The 20644-nt window shown below is 32.2% G+C and overlaps 1 protein-coding gene across 1 annotated transcript; it reads right to left on the bottom strand.

Annotated features, from left to right (window-relative positions):
• Window positions 1–357: 357 nt before the first annotated feature.
• Window positions 358–19120, bottom strand: LOC127718592 (tubulin delta chain-like). The gene is made up of 12 exons (XM_052224660.1): window positions 18940–19120; window positions 16438–16533; window positions 15673–15725; window positions 14956–15034; window positions 14035–14093; window positions 12901–13042; window positions 11329–11481; window positions 6152–6247; window positions 5423–5495; window positions 4294–4438; window positions 2986–3146; window positions 358–474 (listed from the first exon to the last, which is right to left on the bottom strand). The coding sequence occupies exons 1-12, from the start codon at window positions 19032–19034 to the stop codon at window positions 406–408; spliced, it is 1221 nt and encodes a 406-aa protein (XP_052080620.1). The 5' UTR covers window positions 19035–19120; the 3' UTR covers window positions 358–405.
• Between the last annotated feature and the right edge of the window lie 1524 nt (window positions 19121–20644).

Raw genomic sequence — 20644 nt, 5'->3', positions numbered from 1 at the left:
GAGGAGTTGCAATGAGGACTGACGGACGGACGGACGATACGACGGACGGATGGACAGACATAAGACGTACAGGTCAAAAACATTATACCCAATGCAATAAATAATGTGAGTAATAAAAATTGGTCCACATAGTATCTTATTACAGATTTACTCATAATAAGTGAGACATTTGCGAGTTTGAATGTTCCTCTGGTATTTTTAGGCTCTCTTTTTTTACAAACCAAAAAAAATTTTAAAAACCACAGTGCACATAAAAATGACAGAAACTTTGTCATATATGCCTATATAGAAGGTTTTAAAGGCTCTTGATTATAGAAAAAAAAAAAAAAAAAATAACATAAAAACATAAGACACACATTTGTTTTGATGATCATGAATATTAAAATCATAAATTTTATTTATATTTCATGAAAATGCACTTTTATAATTCTGTATAATGTCTTCTACAACATCAAATGCTTCTTCAAAATTCTCCTGAAAAAGATAAAAATCAAATCTTAAAAAATTACACTGTTCCGCTATTTCATATTTTAGCTTTGAATGTTGAATTTTATAAGCATTTAAGTGTGTTCATAAATATAAGAATGTGGTATGAGTGCCAATGAGACAACTCTCAATCCAAGTCATAATTTGAAAAAGTAAACCATTATAGGTCAAAGTACGGTCTTCAACAAGGAGCCTTGGCTCACACCGAACAGCAAGCTATAAAGGGCCCAAAAACTAGTGTAAAACCATTCAAACGGGAAAACCAAGGGTCCAATCTATAAATGAGAAATGAGCAACATTTATGAACCACATCAACTAACGAAAAACACTGAATATCAGGTTCCTGACTTAGGACAGGTGCAAACAAATGCAAGTGGGTTTAAACGTCTCAAAAGGTACCAACATTCACCCTTACCTGAAACAATAGTGTAACATCACTATAAAATATCAATAGAAATGGTATAACTCAATCAAAAGACATATGAAAACAAACAAGTGAAAATACACTGAACGAATAAATTAGATCTATGACACAATGTAAATACAAAATCAATAAGGGGTGAGATAATAAACAATTTCAGAAAGTCAACCATATATCCTTGAACAAAATGCCGCCATATACATGATATAATGATGTTAACCTTGAATAAAATGCCGCCAAGTAGAATACGAGTTATATACACAGGTAAATGAAAATAATTTTGTTTGCTGATTAAAATGATTTCAGACCAGGATTTCAAAAGCAATTACTTCATTATTCTTTGTTTTTCCTTGACATCGATGATTAGTTGAGTATCTGTTACCATTGATTAAATATTTAGACATTAGATTTGATTTTTGATTTTTTTGCTTTTTAACACCAGTTTTTAGCACCGCTATGGGGCTATTTCGTGACGGCCAGTTTTTATTGGTGGAGGAAGCCGTAGTGCCTGGAGAAAACCACTGACCTTCAATAGGGAAGCTGACAATCATAGTCAATTAAGATTGGAGTCTAGTGCACCAGTTCCAACTCACAACCTCAGTGTTGACTGGCTAGTGATTACGGTATTTACTACTTATAACACTTGGCCAACGAGGTCCCTTTTAAACATAAGACATGTGTGAATCCACTATTGTAACTTTTTGTCATATACCTCAACACATGTTTCCATACTAAAACATCTATTGGTTTCAAATATTTGACTTTGAGCATTCAAAAGTGAGATCATAAAAACACTTTCTCCCTGCGTTGAAGACACATTGGTGGCCTTGGCTGTTATCTGCCATTTGGTCCGGTTGTTGTCTCTTTGACATATTCCCCATTTCCATTCTCAGTTTTACTTTGAACCGATACAATTAATAAACTACTATTTATAGAATAACAGATTGAAAAATTCAACTAGAGAAAAATATTCAACGAGTGCATAGATGCCAACCACCTTTTGACACAATCAGTAACAATCTATCAAATTTTCAGTAATTTTGAAAACTTTTCAGTTATCATTCAAAAACGTGCATTTACCAAAAAAATTACTGACAAATGGTTGCAAAGTGATGTGCAATAACATGTTTCGTTAAACATGTTATCTGTAGTATGTATTCCCTTCATTAGTTGTTCATAATTGTTTTTTTTTCTTGTTTTCAATAGATACCTTGGTTGATATTTGTGTACCATTGTTTATTGGAATTTGTTTACTGGCATGTCCTTTCAATTTATTTAGTTTTCTATGTCCCTTGATTTTTAGTACATCTATATCAATGACAATACTTGGGTGTTGGAAGTATTTTTTTTAAAAAGAATAGTAAAGTTAAATGGTTTAATGTGACAAATACATAATCCTTTATGATTTCACACTCAATGTTTCATTCAAATGTCAGTTAAACTTAAACTAAACACCATCTTACTTACATTGGTTACTCCGTCTAAACACTATCCTACTTACATTGGTTACTCAATCTAAACACCATCCTACTTACATTGGTTACTCCATCTAAACACTATCCTACTTACATTGGTTACTCCATCTAAACACTATCCTATTTACATTGGTTACGCTGTCTAAACACTATCCTACTTACATTGGTTACTCAATCTAAACACCATCCTACTTACATTGATTACTCCATCTGAACAGCATCCTAATTACATTGGTTACTCCATCTAAACAGCATCCTACTTACATTGGTTACTCCATCTAAACACTATCCTACTTACATTGGTTACTCCATCTAAACACTATCCTATTTACATTGGTTACTCTGTCTAAACACTATCCTACTTACATTGGTTACTCAATCTAAACACCATCCTACTTACATTGGTTACTCCATCTAAACAGCATCCTAATTACATTGGTTACTCCATCTAAACAGCATCCTACTTGCATTGGTTACTCCATCTAAACAGTATCCTACTTACATTGGTTACTCCATCAAACACTATCCTACTTACATTGGTTACTTCGTCTAAACACTATCCTACTTACATTGGTTACTCTGTCTAAACACTATTCTACTTACATTGGTTACTCCGTATTTGTTGTACCAATGGAGATAAGCTTTGGCAGCAAATTTGACCCTTGACCTTTCATAGACTGTCTCGAGGTATTCTACTATTGAATCTGAATTTGATGCTACTGTTATTGAAGCTGTGTCTTTCGGTCCAATACTGTTGGTCTTGGCTGAAACAATAAAAATCTGAAGGGGAGTGCACTCTTGTCTCTCACCTTGGCTACTATTTTCCATAGTCAATGTTAAACACATCATTGATATCATTATTATACTGACTGTTTACTATTTCAAATAGTGCCAATAGTGTATTTCTATGTAAAAAAAAAGTTTTATACTATGAAAAGAAGCCCTTTATGTAACTCTGCATATAAATATGCTGTCTTAAAGAAAGTTGACTTTGTCTACTTGACTGCTAGAAAGAGTTACAAATGAATAGATTCAAAAGTATGTGTTTTGAGGTGAAATGATTTATTTTAACTCTATCTGAATATAAATCATTATTGACTGGTTAAACAAGTAGAATTCTTCTTAAGCTTGTGCTAGAGGTTGTCTTAAACTTGCTGTGAGGTACCTATATTTTGCTCATTGTTGAAGGCATGAACTCATGTTGACTTCAAGATGAAGAAGTTCCAAAAGGCATCGTGTCATATAGCTTTGATTGCCCAGTATTGTTTTGGATTTTGTCTAAAGAAGGTTTACTCCAGTAACAAATGACTTCTAAAATATTCAAACAATCTGGCTTCAACGGCAGTAAACAAAACTTTAAAGTAAACAAAGAACAAAAACGTTCTAACAGAAACTACAGTATTTTAAAGTCTCTCAAAATGTCAGAATATTTAAATGATATCTACTATTTTCCCTTATAGTTTAACTGTAATAGTTAATTGTCAGGCTAATAAATCCAACCTAGTTGTCTGTCAAAGCAACTAAGCTCCGCCTTTGCACATGAAATCGAAAATGATTGACATGAAAATCAATAGTCTGTTGCAACAGCAATGCATACTATTTTTGCATAGTGCAGTTAACTCTATACATTTCTTTTAAAAACTACGCAAAAATAGAGCAATTTTACTATAGAAGGACATTCTTACAGGTAGTATAATAATTAAACATATTCTTTAAGGTTTAGCTAGCTATAAAACCAGGTTTAATTTATCATTATCTACATATAAAATGCCTGTCCCAAGTCAGGAATATGGCATTAATTATCCACTTGTTTGATGTGTTCAAGCTTTTGATTTTGCTATAGGCTTAGGACTTTCCTTTTGAATTTTCCTTTGAGTTGGGTATTTTTGTTATTTTACTTTTTACACTTACCAGTCCAGATATCTATAGGAAAGGGATTCCAGCTGACAGTGTTGAAAGATTTACGGAACTTTTTCTCCAGCCCCTGTGTCATCTGAGGATAAATAGTCTCTGTGCTATCACCTCGTGCTATCACTACATTACCTATACTACCAAACTGATGCTGTATAAGGAAAATATATGTTTCTCTCCTCTTGATTCATTAAATAATATACAGTGAAACCTGTTTTAAGAAACCACCCAAGGGAGAGTCTAAAAGTGGTCTCATAAGACAGGTGGTCTTTTAATACAGGTTCAATCTATAGATATGAAATGCATTACAGAGAGACCTTAAACTAATGGTCTTTTAACACAGGTTTTTGCTTCATACAGGAAGTTTCTTAAGCAGGTTTGACTGTATATACATATGACAGATGAAAACAGGAACAGATAACTGTCAATATTTCAACCAATGAACTACCTTAATAAATGTAAACAGGAACAGGTAATTGTTTATAATTCAACCAAAAAACTAAAAGATGAGAATTTTTAATATTTTCTTTTTTTTTGTCTTTTTGTTGTTTGTCTGTTCTTTATGCTGATCTGATTAACAAAGCCTTTTAACTGATGTTTATTCATTTTTTTTTATTGTTACGGTCACATCACTGTCATAGTGGAGGGGATACCCAAACACATTTAAACATGCCAAAGGGAGTATAAAGGTGACATATAGTTGCTTACATCCACAACCATTTTTCACTTGTGGATAGTTTACTCATTGTGAATTGGCAATCATATACCACATCTTTTTACTTTTAAATTAAAAGATCATGATCATTTCCAATCAACAGATTGTGTTAAATGCACACCTACGTTATTTTTGAAATACATAGTGAATATTCTTGATTAATATATTTTTCTTGTTTAATTATTAAAGTATCATTTCCATTTACACTAAGGGGTATGTCCTTCTTTTTTATTTTCTTTCATTTTTTATGCTGTTCTCTTACACTTTGTATTTTGCTCATTGTTCTCTATTCTATATATTTCAGCACTACCAAGCAAACAGTCCCTATTTGTTTAGTTTTTTCGGCCCATTTTTCAGTATTCTCTTTTCTGTAAACCTAATTCTGACCCTGATACTAATTACATATAAGGATACTACATTTCCTTTGCTATCATGTCGCCTAATGCCTTGACTCATCTGTTTCTGTAATCCTGCCCAAGACAGCTTACTGTAACAGCAAAAATAATGAATATGTTTGATTACTGTAAATTCAGAAATTAATCCGTGCATTTACTATTGCGATTTTGTCATTTTAGACTAAACTGCGATTTTAATTTTTTGCGATATTGAGAAAAATCCTGTTCAATTCATATAAAAATTTTAAAATTGCGAGTTTAAGTTATTGCAATTATAAAACTGTCGCATTTTTCGCAAACATAAAAACATCGCAATAATTTCTAAAATTTACAGTAGTATCTGTACATCTCCAATAATTTGGAGCACCACTTCATGTGAAGCTAATACTACTAAATAAAGATCCTTTTGCAATGATTTTAGACATCCTTTCAAAACAAATATTTTTCAATTGTTATCAGATAAGTTTTACCAGGTCCAGAAGTTGCTTGAATATACTGTAAATTAAAAAAAATATTGTGATGTTTCAATTGTGAGGTATTTATAACTGCAAATAACGTGACTGGGTTGGATTCCCAATTATAAAGACTTGCATTTTGATATCAGATACATGTATTTGTATGCAGGTTATACTGAAAGAGCACAGATTATCTTGTATTTGTGTCCATATTTCAAAAATTCACACCAATAAATGAACTAATTAATTTCTGAATTTACAGTACCATTTTTTACTTAATTGTTTTAAGTTACCTTTTAGCTATATGATGGACCTGTATAAATTTATTTGCTGGAAGAGGACAAACTGATCTTATCATCTCCCAAGGTTCCATACCTATACTTGGCCCACTACAAAACAAAAAATATGAACTTGCAATTAGAATACAAAAATGTAATGCATACATTGATTAACTCCTCTTAAGCTTGTAAACTCTATCTACTGTCTGGTTTATCATATGTTACAGGAAGTAAGTTATAACGGAAAACTAGAGGCTCCAAGGAGCCTGTGTCACTCACCTGATATTTTTATTTACTATTGATGCTTTTGCTTTAGTTTCAGAGATATAAGCCAAAAACTGCATTTAATCCCTATGTTCTAATTTTTAGCCATGTCTGCCATGTTGGTTGGAAGGCAGGGTCGTTGGACACATTTTTTTAAACTAGATACAAGTACCCTAATGATGATTGTGGCCAAGTATGATTAAATTAGTCTCAGTTGTTTCAGAGGATAAGACTTTTGGAAAAGATTACAAAAATTTACAAAAATTGTTAAAAATTTATTTTAAGGGCAACAACTCCTTATGGGGTCAATTGACCATTTTAGTCATGTTGAGATATTTGTAGATCTTACTTTGATGAACATTATTGCTGTTTACAGTTTATCTCTATCTATAATAATATTCAAGATAATAACCAAAAACTGCACAATTTCCTTAAAATTACCAATTCAGGGGCAACAACAGGTTGTCTGATTCGCCTACAAATTATAGGACAGATAGGTCTTAACCTGATGAACATTTTTACATGAAACAAATTTGCTCTTAATGCTTTAGTTTCAGAGATATAAGCCAAAAACTGCATTTGACCCCTATGTTCTATTTTTAGCCATGTTGGCCATGTTGGTTAGCAAGTGGGGTCAACGGACATATTTTTAAAACTAGATACCCTAATGATGATTGTGACCAAGTTTGGTGAAATTTGTCTCAGTAGTTTCAGAGGAGAAGATTTTTGTAAAATTATAAAAATTTGTTAAAAATTTACTATAAAGAACAATAACTCCTTAAGGGGTCAATTGACCATTTTGGTCATGTTGACTTATTTGTAGATCTTACTTTGCTGAACATTATAGCTGTTTACAGTTTATCTCTATCTATAATAATATTCAAGATAACAACCAAAAACTGAAAAATTTCCTTAAAATTACCAATTCAGGGGCAGCAACCCAACTACAGGTTGTTCGATTTGTCTGAATATTTCAGGGCAGATAGATCTTGACCTGATAAACAATTTTACCCCCATGTCAGATTTGCTCTAAATGCTTTGCTTTCAGAGATATAAGCCAAAAACTGCATTTTACCCCTATGTTCTATTTTTAGCCATGTAGGCCATCTTGGTTGGTGGGCAGGGTCATTGGACACATTTTTTAAACTAGATACCCTAGTGATGATTGTGGCCAAGTGTTTTTAAATTTGGTCCAGTAGTTTCAGAGGAAAAGATTTTTGTAAAAGTTAACGACGGACGACGGACACCAAGTGATGAAAAAAGCTCACCTGGCCCTGGGCCAGGTGATCTAAAAGGCCATAAAATAATCTTCTATCAATTCAAATTGATGTAGGAGTGATCACTCTACCAATTGTTGACAAAGGTGATAACGTACACGATTATTTTAAACATGGTGAGACAAAACAAACAATTTGCATGTAAAAGGAGACCATTTTTAATGGATTCATGTCAAAGTTTCAACACAATTTTAATGTAATGGGAGACAATTCAAACTTTTTTTTGGTGTGGTGGAAGACAAATTAATTTTTTTGATATGAGGCCAGCTAAATTTTTACATATTATTGTCATTTAAGGGTTGACTATTTTATCTTTTTATGGAAACTTGTTGTTTACCCAATTTGTCATGTGAGTGGAGGCAATTCAAAATTTTTTGGTGAAAGCAGTGCTTATTTTCATAGCTTTCTAGAGACTGTGTTTACCTTTTTTTTTTATGTTATAGGAGACATGGTGTAAGAGAAGACCCTTCATATCTGAATTTAAACTTATGCCAGAGAGTTAATCAACATTTTTCAGGAAAGATGTTACAATTTTACTATAGATTTGAGAAAAAAACTTTAAACACCATATTTTGGGTCATTTAATAGGGTCAATCAAAACTTTTTGATGTAAGAGTTAACCATTCTGATGGATTTACATCAAAAACGACTTTTTAAACCTTTTTCTAAAAGGAATCAAATCTTTTATGAGGAGGGGAATACATTAATGTTTGCCATTTTTAGTGCAAGGGGAGACAACCAAGCATTTTCTTTTTATTTAGTGCAAGCAAGTGAACATGTTTTACAGTTTTGAGACTATTTACATCCTTTAACATAAGGGGAAATAATCCATACCTTGTTTGTGAAAGAACTGACAGTATATAGCTTGTTTTTAAGAGGTTATTATTTCCTACCCATTTTTATATAAGAGAGGAACGCATCAAACCTTAAAGTGTAAGCATATGACTATGTCGTATAGATTTGGGGAAGAAACTACTATGTATGCCTCTTTTTATACATTTTTTATTTTTTTCATTTACGATTTTTAAGAATTTGTGTATAGTGTAATTATTTATACTGTATTATGTAAGTTGAAATAAAATAAATCCCTATGGTGAAAAATTGTATATTTTTTATTTATTAAAGAAGGTACCATAAAAAAATATTTTATGAGTAAGGGGAGACAATTCAAGCTATTTTTCATGTCAATATTATACAAATTCTTTTCTTATTTAATAAACTGTTATCACAGAGATATGCCTCGCTTTTTGTTAATTTCGATTAATGCAAATGTTGAAATTAAAATAGCAACACTTTAACATGTAAGTTTTGCAAATATTCAAAGTCAATGAACCATGACTGAAGGTAAATGGCTTAACAATCTCCATGGAAATGAGATGTGTCAATGCTAATACAACTGCATACCAAATACCATTGACTTATCATAATTAGTTCCCTTTAAACAAACCTAAACACAAACTAAGACATGTAAACTAAGCAAAGTTTCAAAGTCAATAAACCATATATGAGGGGGTGGGGTCAAATAATCTCCGTTGTAATGAGATGTACCAATGCTAATACAACTGCATACCAAATATCATTAACCTACCACTAGTGGTTCCCCATAAACCGACTTAATCACAAACTAATACATGAAAACTAAGCAAAAGTTTTAAAGTCAATAGACCATGACTGAGAGGGTAAGGCCAAATAATCTCCATGGAAATGAGATATGCCAATGCTTATACATCTGCATACCAATTATCATTAACTTACCACTAGTGGTTCCCCATAAACTGACTAATCACAAACTAATACATGAAAACTAGACAAAAGTTTTAAAGTCAATAGACCATGACTGAGGGGGCAAGGCCAAATAATCTCCATGGAAATTAGATATGCCAATGCTTATACAATTGCATACCAATTATGATTAAATTACCACTAGTGGTTCCCCATAAACCGACTTAATCACAAACTAATACATGAAAACTAAGAAAAAGTTTTAAAGTCAATAGACCATGACTGAGAGGGTTAGGCCAAATAATCTCCATGGAAATGAGATATGCCAATGCTTATACATCTGCATACCAATTATCATTAACTTACCACTAGTGGTTCCCCATAAACTGACCTAATCACAAACTAATACATGAAAACTAAGCAAAAGTTTTAAAGTCAATAGACCATGACTGAGGGGGCAGGGCCAAATAATCTCCATGGAAATTAGATATGCCAATGCTTATACAATTGCATACCAATTATGATTAAATTACCTCTAGTGGTTCCCCATAAACCGACTTAATCACAAACTAATACATGAAAACTAAGAAAAAGTTTTAAAGTCAATAGACCATGACTGAGAGGGTTAGGCCAAATAATCTCCATGGAAATGAGATATGCCAATGCTTATACATCTGCATACCAATTATCATTAACTTACCACTAGTGGTTCCCCATAAACTGACCTAATCACAAACTAATACATGAAAACTAAGCAAAAGTTTTAAAGTCAATAGACCATGACTGAGGGGGCAGGGCCAAATAATCTCCATGGAAATGAGATATGCCAATGCTTATACAACTGTATACCAATTATGATTAAATTACCACTAGTGGTTCCCCATAAACCGACTTAATCACAAACTAATACATGAAAACTAAGCAAAAGTTTTAAAGTCAATAGACCATGACTGAGAGAGTGAGGCCAAATAATCTCCATGGAAATAAGATATGCCAATGCTTATATATCTGCATACCAATTATCATTAACTTACCACTAGTGGTTCCCCATAAACTGACCTAATCACAAACTAATACATGAAAACTAAGCAAAAATTTCAAAGTCAATAGACCATGACTGAGGGGGCAGGGCCAAATAATCTCCATGGAAATGAGATATGCCAATGCTTATACAACTGCATACCAATTATGATTAAATTACCACTAGTGGTTCCCCATAAACCGACTTAATCACAAACTAATACATGAAAACTAAGCAAAAGTTTTTAAGTCAATAGACCATGACTGAGAGAGTGAGGCCAAAAAATCTCCATGGAAATAAGATATGCCAATGCTTATACATCTGCATACCAATTATCATTAACTTACCACTAGTGGTTCCCCATAAACTGACCTAATCACAAACTAATACATGAAAACTAAGCAAAAATGTCCAAGTCAATAGACCATAACTGAGGGGGCGGGCCAAATAATCCTCATGGTCATGAGATGTGCCAATACTTAAACAACTGCATACCAAATATCTTTTACTTACCACCCACTAGTGGTTCACCATAAACTAGACTTAATCACAAACTAATACATTGTTGACGCCGTCTTCGCCACCGACGCCGGAAACAGCATACCTATGTCTTGCTTTTTGACTCCGCCAAGCGAGACAAAAACAGACAAATCTAATGTTTTTGGTACTCCACCAAATCAACATTAGGTATTTGTATACTTAATGAAATTAATATTTTTCTTATTATACATATGTAAAAGAGTGATATTCAATAAATCTTAATGTATAATTGTAAGGGGAGACAATCTAACCTTTTTGGTGACATGGTATCTGTTGGCAGGAATACTCGACTTAAAGCAGATGCTATATTGAGGTGTTCAAGGCATCAATGTTACACTTTATCTTTATGTAAGGGGAGACAATCTAACCTTTTTGGTGTCATGGTATCTGTCGGCAGGAATACTCCGCCTAGAGCAGATGCTATAGAGGTGTTCATGGCATCAAAAGAAACACTCTCCATCTTCCTCTGTAGTTTTCCTAGAATATCATCGTTATAGGTCAGAACAACACAGTCAGTATTCCTGAAATAAAATCGTCTTTATAATTATATCTCTAAAATAGAAACTGTATTTGTAAAAGATCAGTAAAATTGAAAAAATACAAGGTTATATAGTATGGTTCTAAATTTTACTAAAACATAAAAAGAGATTGATTGTTAATGCCACTATCAACACTATTGTGCTATTCCGTGGTGGTCAGTTTTTATTTGCGGAGGAAGCCAGAGTTCCTAGAGAACCACTGACAACCTCAGTGTTGACAGGCTAGTGATACAGTAGATTGACTATTTTGACCACTCAGGCTCATAGGCCCTTACATAAAGGAGAATTTGAAAAAAAATATTACAATGCAGAAAACTAAGAAGCTGGCAAAAAAATATAACAACAGTTAGTGTTGGAACAAATTAGAAACTAATTATTAATTAATTGAGGATCCATTAAAAATAACATAATGACAGCAATTTATGTTTTAAGAAATAATTTAAGAAATAAGCTCAGGGCCTAATCTAGGATTTTTGAGAGGGAGAAGTGACTTCTCCTTCCATGAGAGAGAAGGGAGAAGTAGTCAATTTCTTGGAGAAGCGAGATTCCATTACCCTTAGCTTGCAAATGAAGCGTTTTCGTGTTTATCACTAAGGAAATTATTTTATATGCAATAAAAAATATACTATTTTTCATATATGTTATTGTACAAAACGTATATATAGAAAGTTCTAAATAAAAAGGTTTAGACCATATATTATATAGTTGGTGTTTATCTATTGATACCATTTGTACTATCAACCTGAATTTAAATCTAAATAAAATCTGTTGCTTGGTACATGAGGGAGTACCCTAGTAATAATATGACCTTAAGGGTGGGAATTGGCAACTGACAAGGAAAATCAAGTTTTCGAAACGACCCAGGACTTATACGTGTTGATCAGTAAGGAAAAAACAAACAAATCAGCTGAGTGATTATGCAACTTCCTCAGATGAAAATGATCATGAAATGATAACTTAAACAGACAGTCAGTTTTCCGTTTGAACAGTTTTGAATGTATATCCGAGGATGTTCAAAGTCGCCGTTGTATTTATTTAATTTGATCATCAACAGTATTAGTCCTTGGTCATTTCAAAAACTCAATTTTCTTTGTCAGTCACCATTTTCTTTTTTACCTATGTGACTTGTAAATCACAAGTTGTCTCCCATTTACCGATTTTGATAGCGATTTGACTTTGTATGAAGTCAGTAAGTTTGTGAAATTTAGCGAGTTTCCAAATTCTTTGGCTACTTAATTCGCTGGCGAGATTATGGCCTGTAAGTTGATGAAAATAAAACTTTAAAATAGGGATCACAAAAAGAATCTCTTAATTTAGAGTTGTTTATCTTTTTTTGCATTTAAAATTTCTAATTTCTAGGACTAAACAAATTGGCCCACATTATATTACTTGTAATTTTACCTTTGAAGGTATGACAGTGTTAGCAAAGCATTATAGTTCTGTAATGGACTTTCTCCTGTCAAACATGGCGCAACAGTACAGGAAATCAGATGGTTCATGGGATATTCCTCCCTCATGGCCTCACACAGACGAGATCCTAATCCTACAAAATATACAAGTCTATGTAAGGTTCTACTTGGAAGTGATCCTTACAGTACAGGAAATTAGATGGTTCATGGGATACTCCTTCCTCATGTCCTCACACAGACGAAATCCTAATCCTAAAAATATACAAGTCTATGTAAGTTTATGTTTGTGAATGATCCTCACAGTACCGTAAATCAGATGATTCATGGGATATTCCTCCCTCATGGCCTGATGCACATAAACGAAATCCTAATCCAAAAATATACAAATCTGTGTATGGTTTTGTTTGATAATGATCTCAACAGTACATTGATAATAATTGGATAATCTCTTTTCTTAGAATAGATAGTACTCTATAAAGTTGAGCTTGATATTTCCTCAAATCACAAAAACACAACAAATGGAACATTATAAGGCCTTGTGATTGGTTTGGGTTGTCTCCCTTTTCTCAATTACTTTACATCAAGATATATATGGAATAAATGACGAGAACAGTTGTGAAATATATGTTGCTGAAACGTATTATTTTTATAAGTTTGGACTTAAAAGTTCAAGTATATGACCATGTAGAATATGTTAAGAACAAGTGTTTTTTGTTTAAAGCTGATTTATAACAAGGACCATAACTCTGCACAAAATCTTCAGACTGGAACAAAATTGAACTTGATCTGTAACTTGTTATGATAAAATAATATACCAAACATCAAATCAATATTTTCAACCACGAAGAAAAAAGTGTTGAAAACTGATTTGACAGACTAACCGATGGACAAACAGACAGATGGACGGATTCTGTGCAAACCTAAAGTCCCCTTCGACTTCATGGGTAGGGGACTTATTATGCAGTTTGTAAATTTACAAACCAGTTTCAGCCAAAAATAAATCTCAACATCGATAAAACTTAGATATATAAAAATTTGAAGACCAAGGGGATATAACAAAACTTGTTTCATTCACATGAGCTATAGTACTTACTTAATGGACAGACCCATACATATAAATACTGACCTGATCCTGTTCCACCAGTTAAACTGTGCATCATTATACACCCACTGTACATGTCACATCTGTAAAAAAAATAATGAACTTCATCACTCAACAACTTCCTGTTTAGCGAAATATTTGGGCGGAGGTATCATCAGTGAGCTGTAGCTCACAATTTCACTTGTTTTTCCTCATTCCTTGAAAATAAGTACTCAAGAAAATAAATAACAAGAAAGTATTTGTCTTTTTCCGTAAATGTTTTATAAATATGTACCACTTGGATCTTTCCTTATTAAACTGCATCAAGTTGATTCGAAAATTGCAAAATTAAATAGCTGAGAAGTGGACTAGATAGGGTAAGAAGTGAAATACTGTAAAATTCAGAAATTATTGGGATGTTTTTATTATAGCGAAAAATGCGTCAAGGGTATAATCCAAATAATTTAAACTCACATTTTGAAATTATTTTATATTAATTAAACAAATTTTTCTCAATATTGCAAAAATTAAATTAAAATCGCATTGTAGTGTAAAATGACAAAATCGCAATAATAAATGCACGCAATAATTTCTGAATTTACAGTAAAGTATTCACGAAAATAAGTTGGTTTACAGTATTGTAATATATTGGCATTAAATGCTTTTGTATATAGTTTTGACCTTGTGTTTGAAAATCAGCATCAAGTCAGTAACTTAGACCTTGTGTTACAGTTCAGTACTTGTCCATTGGGCTTTAAGGATGTTTGGGGAATTCTGAAGGCCCAATACTTGTATAATATTTTGTCTTGTTAGGGTTCTGTCAAAATGAAAATATCTATGCATCATTTAAAGTTACTGTATTCTGATCAACACACAAAAATATCAGAAAATGAGATCAAAATAACAATTATAGTAATACTAACATGACTATTGTTATCATGTTTTTTGCAATAAAAATATTGTTACCTCTCAATTTCTTTCCTGACTTGGTTTGCAGTATCCTCTAGTATGTGATCTTCTCCACTCTTCTTGAGTCCATGGTAACCTATAAATCATGCATGGAAATCTTTGTGAGTCTTACAAGAAAAAAAATGTGTTGGTGATCATCCCCAAATAATACATGATGTATAGATTATTGTTGATCATCTCAACGACATTGATATTCTCGCTTGAGCCAGTACGGCGAAGTGAGAAAGGCAATCAAGTTGAGATGACCAATGATAATCTGTTAATCGCTATTTTACCTATGACGACATGGTAAATTTCATGTCAATTTCATTAACAACTCTGCGTGCCGCCTAAGTTTCTAGCGATAATTTCTCATATCACTGGACTCCGCTGAAAAAGGAAATTATCAGTCAGCAAGATCAAAGGAAAATTTTGTAAAATAGTGATAAAAGCAAATATCGCAAAGTCCATGTTTGTAGTGGAATCCACCAGACCAAAAATTAAATAGCAGATGTACATGTATGCTTTCATGTCCTGCAAAGGAATTTGTGCAAATTTGGTGGAATTCAGTTCAGCAGTTTTTGGTCAGCAATTATTCAACTATCTAACAAATAAATGCAAGCAAATATTTTTGAATTTACATACATGTACAGTTATTCAAAGAGTGATTTAATAGAGGGAGACAACTCTTGCATTGTCATGGTGATATATATATATATATATATATATATATACCTAATGCCCAATTTGTTCCTCTTCCTCTCTTTCCAGATACAATGTTTCCATCTCTGTAAAAAATAAATAGTTATGAGCTTTGACAAAGTCAGTAACCCCAGACCATCAGTGGCAATATCTTCCCTAAAATTTTAAAAGATCAGGTCGGACTGAAAGGATAGTGTTCATGAATTTTGATTGACATGGCTTATATAGAGTACTAGTAAATTTCAAATCAACTCTGACCATTTAAAATCTAACGGATGAGGGCCTAAATTAAAGCATGATGGTACCACCGGTTATGAATTAGTAGTGGTTGTTTGTTGCTGTATATCGTTTTTCTTTTCTTTTCTAGGTATATCAGGCTGTTAGTATTCTTGTTTGAATTGTTTTAATTTACATGTGTCATGTTTAGGCTTTCGATAGCTTGCTATGCAGTTATGAGTTTTACTCATGAAGGTCGTATTGAGACCTATAGCAATGTATAGTTGCTGCTTTTTGTCATTTGGTCTCTGGTGGAGAGTTGTATCATTTGCAATCATATCAAATCTAGTTTCTACATGTTCTATAGCATCTTGAAGTATTACCATGTTTTTTATTATTGCGAACATTGAGATGAAATTGTCACAAAAAAAACAACTTGCATTTTAATTTTAGAAAGCATATTTCTAAAATCGCAATAATAATTAATCTCTCATTTGTCTGTGGATGCGGCTTTTGTTCATGATCACTAATGACAATAAAAAATTGCAAGCTAACATTTCTGAATTTCTGGTTCTTTATTACCTTATTTTGAGACCTTTACAAGCCTTTTGTACAACTTTTGGCTCACTATCTACATGTACTGATCTTTGTTTTCCATCAGGTTGTATAAAAGTGTGTCTGAAATAGAAAAAAATAGAGACTAATTAAGATATTGTAAAACAAAAAGACAGAAAATATATATTATCACAGCCTAACTCCTTACATATTTAGGCTAATTAATTTAACTTATATCGACAAACTTATAAGTTTAATAAAACCTATTATGTCCGTAATGTATTACAATCCTATCCCGTAATTGTAGTACAAGTTAGATCCGTATTACATTTTTCAATGATACATGTATGTAAACCTCATCCTAGCTATTGGAAAAAAGCCTCAACCCTAACTCCTTTGATCTCAATTTATTCATCATGTGCATCAGGGCTCGTGAACACTACTTCAGTATCATAGGGAGAAGTGATTTCTCATTTTCAAAGTCAGAAACTGATAGGGAGAAGTGGTGAGATTTGCTCGCAGCACTACAATATTTGGTTTTTATCATCTTATTTTCTTTTTATATTGTTCAATCCTTTATTTTCTCTCAAAACTTAGACTCTGCAGGAATTTATTCTTGGTTCTCATATGTAAAACATGTAGTAGAAGAAACTGGTATGGATTTGGACACTTTGAAGACATATTCCTCACAAAAGATAACTAAAACTATAAGAGAACAAATAAAATTAAAATTGAAGCATTTTATGAAAAGCTAGTAAATGATAAAATATCAGATATAATGGATAACAGCAAACTCACTATTTATAAATATAAAACTAAATAATACAGAAGAAAAAATATTTAACTTGCTCAAAATTTGAATTTGGAAAATGATAACGAAATTTAGATTAAGTGACCATAATTTATTAATAGAAAAGGGAAGATACCTAAAAATACCTAGATTATGCAAAAACTGCAAACAAATTGAAGATGAAATTCATTTCTTTTTATATTGTAATAGAAACCATTATATAGAAAAGTTTATTTTGATTTTTTGATAAATGAGAATATGCACTTTATAAATTTAAATGACATAGATAAAATAACATATATACTCAACCCAAGATCACACATTCAGGTAAATAAGCTAGGATCCTTTTTTAAAACAGTCTATTGAACTGAGGACAGCAGGGGACTCTTGAAATATTTACTTCTATTATGTATATTAATGATCTTGTTGTTATTTTTTATTTTCATTTTGTTATGACGTGTCACATACTATAAATATGTAGTTTTATGGCAATAAAGATTTGAATTGAATTGAATTCATATCTGAGTATATACAATTAAAGTAATCATGGTAACACTGCAGTCTTCACGCTTAACCACAAGTCCTACGGCATTGGCTTGTAAAATTGCTTTCGGACTTGTAAAATTCTTCTCTACAAGCCAACAGAATCCAACTAAAATTGACCTTCGGGCTTGTGGACTCAAAAGTTAATCGTGAAGGGGCTGTAACAGTTCAAATCAAAAGTTGTTTTAGTTTATCACATCTAGTTTCACAATTACTTGAGACCTATTGATGAATCACGATAAGGATATTTTGACGAATCACAGTAATGTCCTTTACCGTCAGGTGTCAAACAGTCATTTTCAAATAATTATCATTACTGTTATTTTTTTAATAGTTTCCTCAACAGCCATGTCAAGGTGTCAACGTATTTTGGCTACACATAAAAGAAGTTCCAACAGAAAAACTTACATTATAAAGGAACTTCTAGTTCATGACAACTGCCATGACTGCACAATTTGCTAGTATACATAAAAAATTAGTGCAGAAAAAAACCCCAAAACAATTTAAATTACAAATTATAATGATTTCATTTGTTTATTTCCTCATCTGCTGATTAAACAAGAGTTTAAGTACTGGCTTCTTTGCTGCTCATTCCACAAATCAAAAGCAAAGAAAAGGTATTAAACAATATAATAATAATAGACAACTTTCGACATGTTTGAGTTCAATCCATTTCTGTCGAAAACTTTACTATTAGTGAACCTCACTTGTGCGTTTAGGGGCCTCGTCACTTCTGTTCCCATGTTGAGCGAGTGGTTGGAAAACTATGTTGCTATATTGCAAAAATCATGCGGTAAATTGAATTCTAATAATTGACAATCAGCACTTGTGTCATTAGGGAATTGTGATTAAGTACCTACAGAACAAACATTATTGCTATAGTTTATCCTGCACAATGACGATCACTTTAAGACGCTTGATGAACGTTAATAGTGCAGGGATACAGGCGATCCCCTCTATCTGGTAAATGACGTCATAAAGGCGCGCATAATTGACTGAGTTTTTTCCGGTGACGGACAAACTCAAAAGTGGTCTATCATGTCTATTGGTGACATATTGACTTTAACAAAAAAAATATGGAAAAAAGTCTTCAATAATTTATTGGCAAAACATAACAAAATAATTGTTGCCGAAATGAATGTACCGGGTACCAATTTGACTATATAGGTGCCGAAGTGACTAGATTTTTTTTGTACCCATCATGAACAGCTTTGTCTTGTGATGTTTTCTTCCAGAAGGCCTTTCCTACTTGGTTTCCGCATTGACCGACATGTAGAAATACTGCTGACATCTTCAGTTAAAACCGTCATTGTTCAAAACATTGCCGTTGCTAGCAAAATAATGTATAATTGAAAACAGACCAAAATCTCAATTTCAACCGGATGTTAAATTATATATAAAATAAAAAAATAAAAAAAACTCCGGTAAAAAGTTTCCGCGTTTAATATCTTCAATATGACAAAAGAGGCCCCTCATGGGGGTGTCCAAGTAATCACATAATCGCAAATTTTTTTGTCAATATTATCACATAATCATTATTCTTTTTTTAAACAACATAACTCAAATAATCAGAAATACAGTCCTAGAAATCAAATAAACAAATAATCATAAAATACTTGGTCTATAATCAAATAATCACTATAAAAACGGCCAAGTAATCATTCACATGATCAATTCCCCACGAGGAGTTTTTAAAAATAAGACGTGATATTATTGCCAATAAGACAACTAGCTACAGAGTCCAAATGAAGTTATTATAGGTCATCGTATGGCCCTCAACAATGAGAATAAAAACCGTATCATGAGTTGCACGGTAAAAGACTTTCACATGAAGAATGTGAAACAATTCAAACTGTGACGTTCGGGAAACTAAAATGACTAACGGCTTGATTTATAACAAAACCCAATGTTCATTTGTACATGAACAGAAGCCAAAAAACATGTGCAATTTACCAATATGCGGACAAATTGTTGATTCGACATAGGAATTGGCATACACTTTGCCGATTCAAGCTATATTTAAGGGGCATGTGTAACAGTAAATTTGGTCCGGAGTAAAATTTGTCCGCCAGACTTTTTTTCCTAGTTAATCAAGTCCATGACCATTATTTTACTAGGAATGTAAGTCCCAGGACAAATTTTCCTAGGAAAATAAGTCCATAGCTAGTAAAATATGTCTGGCACTTATTTTCCTAGGAAAAATTGTCCTAATACTTGTTTTTCTAGTAATTTTTATTATATGATTAAAATTATTGAAAATAAAAAAATAAACATATTTTCTTAGTTAAGATTGGAAAGTTTCATTAATTTTTTCCTATTAAAATAAAAGGACATGGCCAGACGTTATAACCTAGGCATGTTAATGACATGGACAGTGATGTCCTAGAAAAAATTCACAACTCTAAAACAATATTAAAACATTACATTTAAATTTACCTTTCGAAATAAAGGGAATGGACGTTTTTACCTAGGAATATTAATGACATGCATGGACATGATTTGCTAGGAAAATTAGTCTGGGAACAAACATTTTATTAAAAAAATTGATACACAATTCTTAAACAATATTAACACATAACATTTATATTTACCTTTTAAAATGAAGGACATGTACGTTTTTACCTAGGAATATTAATGACATGAATTTTATTAAAATATCAATGCACAACTCTTTAACAATATTAGAACATAAAAACTGAATTTCCATTGTTTACATGTAAATAATTTGTTTCATTAAAATTTTCCTTTCGAAATAAAGGGCATGGACGTATTTACCTAGGAATATTAATGACATGGACATGATTTCCTAGGAAAATTAGTCTGGGGACAAACATTTTATTAAAAAATTGGTACACAACTCTTAAACAATATTAAAATATAACATTTATATTTACCTTTTAA

Source organism: Mytilus californianus, unplaced genomic scaffold (assembly GCF_021869535.1).
Source record: "Mytilus californianus isolate M0D057914Y unplaced genomic scaffold, xbMytCali1.0.p SCAF_10, whole genome shotgun sequence".
In the NCBI taxonomy this organism is placed as follows: Eukaryota; Metazoa; Mollusca; class Bivalvia; order Mytilida; family Mytilidae; genus Mytilus; species Mytilus californianus.
Note: the sequence above shows the minus strand (reverse complement) of the source record. Positions and strands in the feature narration are given on the sequence as shown.

Coding starts and splice junctions, on each gene's coding strand:
- LOC127718592 (XM_052224660.1), bottom strand. CDS start 19,034: ATGTCAGCAGTATTTCTACATGTCGGTCAATGCGGAAACCAAGTAGGA. Junction 15,726..16,437: donor TGTAAAGGTCTCAAAATAAG/GTAATAAAGAAC, acceptor TATTTTTTACAG/AGATGGAAACATTGTATCTG. Junction 15,035..15,672: donor AGGAACAAATTGGGCATTAG/GTATATATATAT, acceptor CATGATTTATAG/GTTACCATGGACTCAAGAAG.